General features: G+C 38.0%; 1 protein-coding gene across 1 annotated transcript in view; it reads left to right on the forward strand.

Moving 5' to 3' along the window:
• CAPS2 (calcyphosine 2) overlaps positions 1-12,052 on the forward strand; it is a 29,920-nt gene that overhangs the window by 12,568 nt on the left and 5,300 nt on the right. Inside the window, exons 9-16 of the mRNA XM_044455752.1 lie at positions 922-989; positions 2,892-3,011; positions 4,909-4,983; positions 5,894-5,989; positions 6,092-6,185; positions 8,120-8,238; positions 10,491-10,567; positions 11,073-11,227. Of these exons, the coding sequence (XP_044311687.1) occupies positions 922-989; positions 2,892-3,011; positions 4,909-4,983; positions 5,894-5,989; positions 6,092-6,185; positions 8,120-8,238; positions 10,491-10,567; positions 11,073-11,227 (804 nt within the window). The remainder of the gene's footprint in view (positions 1-921; positions 990-2,891; positions 3,012-4,908; positions 4,984-5,893; positions 5,990-6,091; positions 6,186-8,119; positions 8,239-10,490; positions 10,568-11,072; positions 11,228-12,052) is intronic.

A 12,052-nucleotide genomic window follows, 5' to 3' on the forward strand; every position in this document is an offset into this window, starting at 1 on the left:
ACTTATGAAAGGAGCAAACTTATGGCTCCTAGACAGTTTCTGGAGCTCCATAGGATGCTGCAGATGTCTTCCTTCATATCTATAGGAAGAGCTGGAAGCCTAGAGATTGCACCCAGCATGCACGCACCCACCTCCCAGGTGCTGTGAAAAACTTTGGTGGGTTGCAACTGCAAATTTGTAAGAAAACAGGAAATGGGGGTGCTGGTGGTCAGGGAAGTGGGAAGAGGATAGGGCAGGATTTTAGGACTGCTCTAGTCTCCTTCCTGCCCACCTAAAGAAGTAAGCTCAAATTACTTGGTGGTTTATGTGAGTGGATTTTGTATTTGAAACAGTCTCTCTTCCTGCCTGGCTCTTGCCAGGAGGGCACAGGATAGGCAGATGGTTCAGAGCCCTCTGTCTCTTGGAGTTAGGATTAGGGTTCAATCCTTAGTTTGATTCTTAGTTTGGATTTGATCCTTAGTTACTAGAAATCTTGAGTTCAGCATTAGAATGATAGCATAAGTCTCCAGTTTCATATGTGTTTGATTTCTGAGCAGACCATAAGATGCTAAAATTAATATATATCATGACAGTCACACAGATTAGGCAATGACATTATCCTATGCTATACTGAATGGAAGCAAAACTATTCGAGACCCTTTTCCTGCCTATCAAATGAAGCTTACACATATGACATATATTCAAATTATTCCTTTCTGACCTAGTTCAATGAAAATGAAAACTCAGCTTTGATTACTAATCTGAGAAAGCTTTTGGGAAGGACATTATATATGTCTCCTAGTTTTACAACAAAAATCCACTTTTAATTATGAAGGGTTCTAAATGATTCCAAGTTCTAAAGGTTTATCCTGTGTAACCCTTTTAATAATATTTCCTGAATGACTTAAATTGATTTTTTTCTGTTTAATGGTTGTTTTACAGGAAGATGTAGCATCAGAGAGAAAAAAACAAATTGTAGTGGAACAAGTTATGATAGATCAGTTATCCAGGTAAAATAATAAATACATTGATTTTTCATGCATTTCCCCCCACTCAGGGACAAAGATGCAAATTCCTAATGTTATGAATCTGATGATTATTTGTTTAAGGCACAGACTAGCTCACTTTTATTTATTTAGTTATTTATTTCATTTTTATACTGCCCAATAGCCAAGAGACTCTGAGCAGTTAACAAAGGTTTAAAAAAACTGAAACCAAACACATAAACATATACAAGATAAATTAACTTAAAATAACAAAACCACAATTGCAATTGAATCAGCAGAGAAGCATTCTATTGTTCCATTGTTTTTACCAGGGAGAGTTAAGTACATGAAATCAGTGGAAATCCAGACCTCTAAATCCAGTGTACCCTGAGAAGAAGAAATTGTTGTGCTAGTGGAACTTCACTGTCTTTTCCTGTTGCCTAAATGCTAACAGACCACTTTGATGGACAAGTAGATTTTCTACTGTACTCTCTTTTGTACATAGTTTAGAAGTTGATTTTCATTTAGCAAAACATTTGTGTAAGCATAATGACACTATTGGATAGATTCCCATGTATTTAGCTGGATTAACTGATTAACTGATTGATTTTAAATATAAATTTATATCCAACTCTCCAGTATGCTCAAGGTGGCTTATATAATAAAACATGAAAGCAAAAGTTAAAAGTTGATAAAACAAACTTAAACATAAGACAGGTAGTTGTAAACATGTTTAAGTCTTAGATTCAGTAGTATTCTGCAGAATAAATATACATAGGATTAGGCTAAAAAGTTATATTGAGGGTGCAGTCTTACAGATTTCACCCTTATTGGACAGAAGGTTCTGATTTTCATCCTCATCCTCATCTTTGTGTCTTCTTCCCATCAAGTTTTTGGTCCTCTAGATGAGAATCCAAGTCCATCTAGAGGGGGGTGGGGCTAAGTTTGGAATGGCCAAAGGATTTCTTGTAGCTTCCTCTCCTTTCTTCCCTGCCCATCTGGGATTGCCCCTCTGAAAAATCCTGTAGTCCCTGGAATGCCCTCCAGAGACCATAGGAGTACTCTCCCAGCATATTAGTTTGGATGTAGATTCTGTTGAAGTAAATTATTTTTTTTAACAAGGAATACCTACTTTGCAGTCCCTCCATCTGCAGAAGGGTGCAAAGAACTAGAATTTGGTAAGTAAAGGTTAGTGAGGAAGATGAAGAAAGACACCTTCCCTCCTCTTAGTGGCTGACAGAACACCCCTTTCTTGACTGCATTTATCAATCTTGGAGTTTAGGGAGACAATCTCTTTAAAGCAGCCCGGAAGAGAATCATGCTGTCAGGCACATTTACTTGAATAGGAAGTAGGATGAAAGATTAAAGAGGAGGTAGAATATGTCAAGTGGGTGTTTTTTATTTCTCTCCACTGTGCGTATTAGTCATCCTTTGTGCACTTGCTTCCTGGTTTCCATGCAGCTCCAGTTCATCCTGCCAACTGGGGCTGGATTGTGTGACCAGATCTTGTTACAAAGGAGATTTAAATGGTCAGTGGATCTTCATTAGTGAAATCAGTTATTCTTTCAACATACCATGCGTAGTTTTTTTTATTAAGGTTATGTTCTTCTAACATAACAAGTGCTAAGGAAGTTTGTTGCCATGTTAAGACATACTTATATACTAAAAAAAAAAGAATTATTTTTATTGCCCGTCTCTGTTTTGTGGTTTGCTACTGCTTCGTTACGTCTTGTATGAAGTATAATGATACTTTTTATACAATACCCTTGCATCTCTTAGGATAAAGGGCAGCCTAGAAAATTTTAAAATAAATAATCAGAGTACATATTATGTTTGTATTATATCATGATATAATATGATATATAATATGCACATACTATATCATGATTCCGTAAAATCATGTTATTTTAAAACTTTTTGGATTAGGGCTGTAATAAGTGATCCAGAGCAAAATGGAAATTCTCATGCTTATGAGAAGGATCCTATTCTTCCAGGATTAAGTACAGCACCTCTACGCTTCAGAAAAAGAACGTTACATGAAACAAAGTAAGTGGATGTTGTATTATCTTGCCTTTGCCAATTATACCCTGGAAATTATTTCATGATGGAATTTCAGATTGAAAACTGAGGTTTTAGTTTAGAAAAAAAACAACTCACAGCCAGTCCAAGCAAATATATATATATGTATATCCTTGGCAGCACACTGACTGGCCATGCAAATGCTCATGCATGAGTTGCGGCTCATGATGTCATCGCCTGGCTACTCCTTTCCAAACATGTGCATGGCCCCTATCTGTGCTGTTATCCAATGCTTGGCTGCTGGGGTGATGCTGAGGTGACTTGACTTGCATGCCAACAGAGAGGGCTCTGCATGCCCGCTGTGGCACATGTGCCATAGGTTCTCCACCACTGATATAGAGTGTGATTCACCCTAGACCCTGGCCCCTGCCTGAGGTCCACCTGTCAACCTTTTTGCATACCGGCAAGATGCAGCTTTTCGGGAAAGCTTTTGGACTGTTGCCTAAGGAAGTTATTTTTGACTGCTTGATTGGTTCTGTTAAAATGGTAATAATTTTTGTTTGTATTTATTATAATGTGCTGGTAAGGTCTATTCTGTTAACAGATTTGTTTTTAAGTACGTGCATATTATATGGTATCCTCCACTGTTAGTTCCAGCTTCACTACTACCTTGGAGTGGGGTTTCTGTCAGTGCAAAGTGGTGTCCTTAAGATTTGACTGGAAGAGGCATGTGGCATCTATGCAATTAAAGCTATTATGATACTGAAGCTACCTTTCCGTGCTAAATGTTCCCAACTATGAGCCAGTACCATCCACACAGAGCGATAGCTCCAGGATAATGCTAGCACTGGAACTAATCACAGCATAGGTTACCATACCATATGCATATTGCTTAAATAACATCTGTAATTTGGCACTTGAGTGTACATAGAATGCTCTTAACACAACATGCTAGACTGAAAGCTTTGCTGTTCATTGAATCTCATAGCATTTTGAGATGGTTGTGCCTACAATACCAGACAGCTAGATTACTTAGAATAGTAGACATCATTTTTCCTTGAGGAGGAGAGTATATTACACCTCAAAATTGATTCTGAGGAGACTGTTAGGCAAAGAAAGGAGACAGAGCTCTGGAAGGGAAATTCTGTGGTTATTTCTAAAAATCTGTGACTAGCTGTGTAGACCAGGACTCAGAAGAGATTGTAGGCTTCAGTTATTGGACAGAGCTGCTGCTCTCTGGTATGTAGGGACAGGGCAGGCTGCTGCTGCTGCTTTTTCTGGGTGTTTACTCAGCTGTCTTGGAACTTGTCTTTTTGTCTGTCTTTGCTTTTCATTGTTCCTTCAGAATATGTAGATTTTTCAAAACCTACAAATACCTTATACTTCCAGGATGTACCACATGCTATACTGCCTCCCTTATTTAAGATGGAAAACTGTTTCCCAAAACAATACTGTACAAGTAGATAAATATTACTAAGTAAATCCCATGTAAGTCTGTGTAGAAAGAAAAATGAAACACCAAGGCAATACCTATGAAACTTTTGGAGAATGTTTATTAAGTTTAGAAGTCCTATGAGTAGTGTCTTGCCCATTATACCTCAAAATTGGCATCCTGAAAGCCACTTCTCTTTCAATTGTTTTTTTCCATGTAAGATACAGAAGGGACTGTCCTCTGACTTCTGATTATAATCACTGAATGCAATTCAGCCAGCTCACCCATTGTGTCCTATAATACTTCCTGCTTCATGTGTCTGGGCTTGTTTTAGTTAGTGATCTGTATTCATGGCTTGGCTTTGCCAGTCTTTTCATGATCAATTTAGCAGATGATTCATGAGCATTCTTAGTTCTAGAAATAGTTAGCATACAAAATGCTCTTGCTATATTTGCATAACACTTAATTAGTAATTATGTTTTCTTTTTACAGAATAAAAACTAGGTCAGCATTAACTGAAAATATGCTTTCCAAGAAATTACGCTTTGATGGTAGAGTGATATCAAGGTATGTCTAAAATTCTTCTAAAACTTTCTTCCTCTTTGCATGAAGTTTTTAATGGTCTGAAAAGCACCATTCAGGAATCAAGACTTGTGCAAATACTGCCCCAGGCTGTTGACAAAAAAATGTGAAGGTGACATTCAGCCATCAGCATCCCTGAATAGATCATTGGTGTAACCAGTTTCGGGGCCAAACTACACATTATATTGAATATGTTGCAGCGTTTTATGTAAGTATTATAAGTTGTCACAAAGTCTCCAATTTGAATTGGGATCAGCAGGTGCTCAGTTTCATGGCTGTATGGCTCCTATCTTTCTGTAAACTGTGCAGTGAGGTTTGTGTAAGCTTTGATTGATTAACTTTCAGCTGCTGGAAGTAAGTTAGGGTATAATCCTATTGAATTTGGAGGCTTCCGAGTTTCCTGTGCCCTGTTGGTTCTGAAGGCTGTGGTCCCTTTTTAGCTTGTCCAGTGAAGTCACCTGAGAGTGGTGGGAGAAGAGTCTGGAGTATCTCATATCCTGGCCTTTCTGGTCTGCTTCCCTCTCTGGGCACCAGAATGTCCCTCTACCTCCTTCAAGGTCACTTTTCTGACCAGGGAGGTAGCTCTCCCCATGCAGGTTCTAAGGGAATGATGTCTGAGCTGGGATCTCTGACTCTTCTTCCAAGATTGGAGTGTGGTCTCTGACCAGATTGGGGGTTTCTGAGCTGTCTTACCATCCATGAGACAGTTGTCCAAGGACCATAGGACTGCACTCCAATATAATCATTTGAACTTTATCTAGGAAATTATTCCTAAGGTGTGTATTCTTTCACCTCATCTGCTAAATACACAAGCAGATGAAATGTATTTCCTGTCTGGTTGCTTGGTAGGGAATCTATATAAAAGAAACTTATATAATTTCTGTTATTCTTATAGAAATGGACGAGATGCTTGTCGAGAACTGATTGGATTTTTCTTTGCGTATGACAAATCTCTAACTGTATATGAATACCGACAATTTGGTAAAAATAGGTATGTAGGACAAGGAACAGTTATGTCAGAGCGTTATTGACCCATTAGTGAAAGCAGTTAGTGAAAGCATTTCTTTTTTTTCTCTCTTTAAATTTCATGCAGAACAAATGCTCTCCCTTTCATTCAGAAGGGAGTTTATAGTCATCAGCGTGGTCAAAGAAAAGGAAAGCAGTACTGTCTTAATTGCTTCTATGTTGTAAGTATTGTGAATCTCCTAATGTTAACATGAGAGCTAAATGCCTCTATTATTGTTACAACTCGCAGTGTAAAATTTCTACAGATCTTGAGAAAAGATGGGTTTTTCCCAGCGGTTTTGAGAAGTGGGATGTGTGCAAATGGAAAAATATGAAACACATAAAGTCAGTTTAGGCTCCATTCAGTGTGGCTGCCCCTAATCTGAATTTGGAGGATTATGCACCCACTTGCACAGGAGAGGCGCATGGAGGAAAAGGTTACCTCTGTACTTCTCCTACCCTGCAAAAGGCATAGGTGGCTGATTTTGTCTTATGACCGTGCTTGCAATGGGGAGGGGCATTTTGCATTTAAATCTTCGGGCTGTGAGTTTTATTTAAATACATCTGTTGTAAATAGTATTACCAGATAAGATTGCATTTCTTGTTTTTCCCACAAGAGGGCAACCAATAGCAGTCAGGAAGGGATGAATGAACATAATTTTTATAACTTGTAACTAAATGAATCATGACTGGACTGTTTTTCAATAGTTATTTCTTTTTACTAACAAATATAGCAAAAGCCCATGACATACTTTATGGATATTGTGTTTTAGAATATAAAAGGAGTTATTACAATACCTTAAGAAATAACTGTGTATGTTAGTTTGACATTGGCCTTTTTAAAAATTCAAGAAAAATAATACATTATTACTGATTCATGACTGATAGAATAGTTATGTCGACTGAGAAGAATTCTATATTGAATTTACAAAGGCATTTTACTAGTACTAGTGGCAGCAGGCCCAGGCATTCTGTGAACTGCAGGTGTGCCTTGGGGGTTGCCATTGTTGAAGAGACCTTTTTGAACATATATGCATTGGATTTCCATTCATGGGAAAGATGCTGATGCATAACATGTATTCTGTTTAATATGCACTCTGTTTACCATTCCATAATCTGCTTGGATATGGGGTAGTATACAAATACTGTGAATAAATACATATGATAAATATGTGTATAGATATTTCCCAAATGGCCATATACCCTTCATTTCAACTACTTGTCATTGGATGGTTTCCCAGCTTTTTCTCTTTACAAAAAAAGTTAAATGGTGGAAATGCATCTCCTTAGAACTTTAGGCTAAATATGCCTGCATTTTGGGCGGAATATATTATATACTGCTCTCTATCCAGAAAGGGTCTTTGGGAGGTTTAGAAAGTTAAAACATAAAAGCAAAGATAAAAGATATCAATATCACAATAAAAACAGTAACAACAGCCTTCTCATAGTCACCATTATCTGGTCCAGAGTGAGAGGCAGGGTATAATGGCAATGAAGAAGAGCAAGTCCAGAGCTTGTATCAGTGGGCCCTTGCCAGGTTATGGACCTTCAGCCAAATGCCTGACACTGCCTCCCTCTGATGCCAACCCTGGGCTAGATATTGGGGTGGATCTCAGGGCCGTCTTAACACATGGGCCTGATGGGCACTTGCCAGTGGGCCCCATGCTAATCTGTGTATGTTAACCCTTGGAAAATTGGAAAACTTCCAAAATTAACAGTAGTTGTTGTAGGGGCCCCAGTACACTGCTTTGCCCGGGGCCCATAATGCTGTTAAGACGGCCCTGGTGGATCTACGTTTGTGGATGGCAGGTACACTGAATGAATAAGGACATCTGAGGAGTGAGATATACATGAATAGTGGCTGTTGTGACCATCCCTCCTGAGCATACTGGATTTAAGGGGGGAAAAGGAAAAGGGAGAAGATTAAGTATAGCAATCAGTCTGTGTATGTGACTGCATCTTAGTCATGTATCATTTTGCCCTCTAATTACTGTAAGGCAAGCATATGCAAATAGTTTTTTTATGAAAATAGTAGTGAAAACTGCATTTTATTTTGATGGAATGTAGTAAAAAAAAAGGTTCAGATTGTAACCCATTCCTATATTATTGTTCATAGGGTGCAGACTTAACTTTTTTGAGCCTTCATCATCCTGGCCTTCCAGAAAGTATGACGCAGAAACCAGTATTTACAATCCGTGTCACAAATATTGATGAAACTGCTAGAGCTTTTCTAAAGTAAGTGGAGTTCCACCAACTGCTCAGATTTCATTTCTTGTGTTGAAAGTATGCTCATAAAGAAAGATTTATATTAGCTTTGGGAGTTTGGGAGAGTTTGCATGTATTTTCAGAACATAAATGTTATATCTCTGCTATGAAATTATATTGCCTTACTGTTGATTATAGAATTCCAGTAAGTAAAATAAATTGTATGTTATTGGATCTCACAATCCTTCTGCTAAGGAAGCCACCAGACAAGGAGATACAAACAGAATTACATGTTACACGTAGTCCTTTCTTAGTTCTCATGTTGTCCCCTTGTTCTTTTTGCTGTTGCTTAAGTTGCTATTTGAAGGAGGAAACCGATGCTGGGAAGAAGGTTCTTTTCCCTCAAACAGTTTTCCAATCCAAGTCTTCCCTTAGCCATTTTATTCTTTTATATTAAAAGAAACAAGTCTTTCCATTTGAATTGCAGCTTTAGAAAACAAAACAGTGCCGGTAAACAGAATTACAGAACTATGTGTAATGTATAGTTTCATTCTGAAATTAGTGATTAGCTACTCTGAAATAAGGAAAGGAGCAAGACAAAGTAGAAAATGCTACCTGTAGTGAATGCCCTGCACCATCTTGTTCTCTTTCGCTATGACTTCACTGAGAGTGTAGCAGCTCTAAGTTTCAGAGACCAGCACTGAAACCATAGAAGTTTATCTGGAGGTGTGAAGGAAGGAAAAGATCTCCTTGTTAGGTATAATTACAGATCAGATAATAACTAGCAGCTAGTATTGTGAGCAAGATGAGATTAATCCAGGTAAGATAGATGTTAATTGGAAATTTTGCTTATCTGGATGGAGGTATACAAATTGTTCTGAATGGGATTGAACTCCTCTTGAAGAATCAAGTAAGCAGGCTGTCCATGTAGTAGTATAGGTAGCTGCAAGTACTTTTACCAGGTTTAACTGGTTTTCTAGCTGCAGCCCTACCTAAAGAAGGTAGATTTGGCCTCAGCCATCCTGAAAATGGTGTTTTCAGGGCAATGAGAACTGTAGACTTTGTACCACATATGGTATGGCTGGAAAGTTCAGTTTGGTCTCATCAGAGCAGAAAATCCTTTTCCATATGTTTGCTGTGCCTCCCATATACCTTTTTGAACATGCCAGGCTTTGAGATGGGTTTGTTTCAGCAATGATTTTCTTCTCTATTTTAAAAGCAGTGTTTAAAACATATATCAAGGCCGGTATAAATATCTGGTATCCTTGGCTACTGCCCAGACCCTAATTTTCTAAAAGAGAACAGTGGTGCTAACTCTGGGGCCCCTTTTCCCCTAACCCAGTGCCCCAAATGCCTGGGTTTAGTTGTACTTTAATTTGTCCCTTATCCTGGTGTTTCATTACTCTAGGGCATTAATCACAACTTCTATCCCTAGTGCAGGTGTTTTCTGATCTGTGGCCCCCAAGCTCTTTCTGTGTAGCCCTCCAATCTGCTTGTTTACTGCTATCACCCTCAAGGCATTTCCCCTGAAACCCACAGTGTTCTTTCTGCCTCGAGCAGTGCCATCTATTGCTGTTTTTCCTGTCTCTTTCTTACCGAAGAAGAGGAAGAGGAAGAAGAAGAAGAAGAAGAAGAATTCCACAGTATAATGTTGTTGCAAAATGAATTGCATTCAAGTTGAGATTCTTCATTGACCACTGAAAGTTTATTTTTGGTCTAAATCAGGAGGTTAATAATTCGCTTACATTTTGATTTAAGATTTGGCCCTCTTTAGGAATTAGGCACTCTAATGTGGCACCCAGCACTGTTCTAGTGCTTCTTGGAGCAGTACCACCAGCTGAGGAGGTAATCCAGCAGAAACCATGTTGCCCAGGACCAGCTCAAACCTGAAGTTGCCCCTGATCTGTATGGTTTAGATGCTTGTATGCTGTAAAAACTAATCTACCTTCCAACCTTGCAGTGCAACAGCCTTGAATGTGTTCATGCATTGAAAGTATGCATACCTATGTATTACTGTGTGTGGTGTCATCTTGGCATTTTAAATAAATAGGTTTCAGACTTCCTGAAATTTGATATGTTAATTTTAAAGTTCACAAAAACCTGATTCTCTTCTGCCCACTGCTATGAACTTTGTTGTAGAATAAAATACCTTGAATGTTTATTTATTTACATAAATTTATAGGCTGCCTATAATTGCCAAGGCCTTTCTAGGCAGTTTATATCTGTGAAACTTGATTTCTGTTATGTGTAATGCAGCTGCTTACTGGATGCATGTATTACAGGACTTTAGATGTGGAAAACAAAGAACATTCTATCAAGCAGGAAGGTGATGCCAGCAATATTTTTAGGAATGTTCAAGGTCTGTATATATCATTTGCTTTATTTTCAATGTCTTGAATTTTAAAAAAGCATCCCAACTGCATAGTTTGAGGATTTCTGGGCTGCAGTTTATTTAAGAATAATTTTATTAGTATAGTAGATTTCCAAAATCAGTGGGCTTTGGGCTTTAAGTAATACATATAATTCTTGAAGACATAGAATAAAAATAGTACAGTATGTATCCATTTATTTCTGTTTGTCTCTCTGTGTGTGTGTGGGGGGGGGAGATGGAACAGAGGAAGTAGCCCAATGTGAAAGAAGTCCATGATTGATTTTGCAGCATATCCAGTGAAAAGAATCTTATGTAATTATCTTTCCCAGCTTGGCTTCAGGCAAACAGTGGAAGTTAGAGTGGACAATTCTAATTCTAGTGGACAATTCTAGTGGTCTAATTTTATACTCAGTGATATCTTGCCCTTTATTAAAATAATTACCAACACAACACATTGTTATAGAAATGTTTTCTATTTTTATCTTCATCCTAGAGAGGCTGAGGGAAAAACTAAATAAAAGAGGAGTTCGTGTTTTTACACGATTAGGAAAATACTTCCGGCAACTGGACAGTAAACAAAATGGAGTTCTTACAAAAGCAGACTTCAAGCAAGCACTGAACGTGTTCCATTTAGAAGTACCTGAAGAGGTATGTTTCCATGATCCCATTCTCCTGAAAGAGTCTGCTGAGTCCCATTTGCATAGAAACTTGCAAACTGCTCCAGTATAAGCTTCAAAGGTAACTTCCTGCTGTTATCGCTCTAGGGTTTGTTTCCCATAGCAGAGGAAGGACACCTTTTACAAGGAGATGTTTCAGAAAGGTAAATAGGTTGGTGACTTCCAGTCTTTCTAGACATGCATTATTTTCAGTCTCAGTCAAGAGTAATGAAGGTATTTTCATTTATAGTATATAGAGTTTTTCTGCACAAGGCAGTTAATTGCTTGTATCTACTTTTGACTTCATTACAGGCTGCAATTTAAGCACTACACAGTATTTCGTTTCTGCTATTTTACTAGCTAACCTCTAGGTGGCAGTGCAGTATAGCAGAAAAACACAAATACTCAAAAAGAAATTGCACCTTTTTCACTTTAATAATTAATGGCATAGTCTCCCTATTTCTCCCACTACCCTTCTCACAATAGCAGAAGCTTCTTGTTTTCAAGTGAAATCCTTACTAAACTTATGTCAGTCTATGTCACTTGGAGAGGAAGTTTACAGTGAAGTTTATCAGGTAGCAGTAGGTACCTGTTTGTTACCTTAGGATACCTTTTTAACTTCTGACATAGGGTTATGTTATCTTGTTCTCTTGATAATCTTGGGGGCAGCTTTCAATGGGAGACTTATTAGCTTAACAAAGTGATAACTAAAAGGTTTTTCATGACACATGTTGAACTGAATATATATATATATATATATATAAAGCTGTAACACAACAGGGATTCATTGAACACAATTCAGATATGCTTGGAGAAT

Source organism: Varanus komodoensis, unplaced genomic scaffold (assembly GCF_004798865.1).
Source record: "Varanus komodoensis strain SLA01 unplaced genomic scaffold, ASM479886v1 scaffold8, whole genome shotgun sequence".
NCBI lineage: Eukaryota > Metazoa > Chordata > Lepidosauria > Squamata > Varanidae > Varanus > Varanus komodoensis.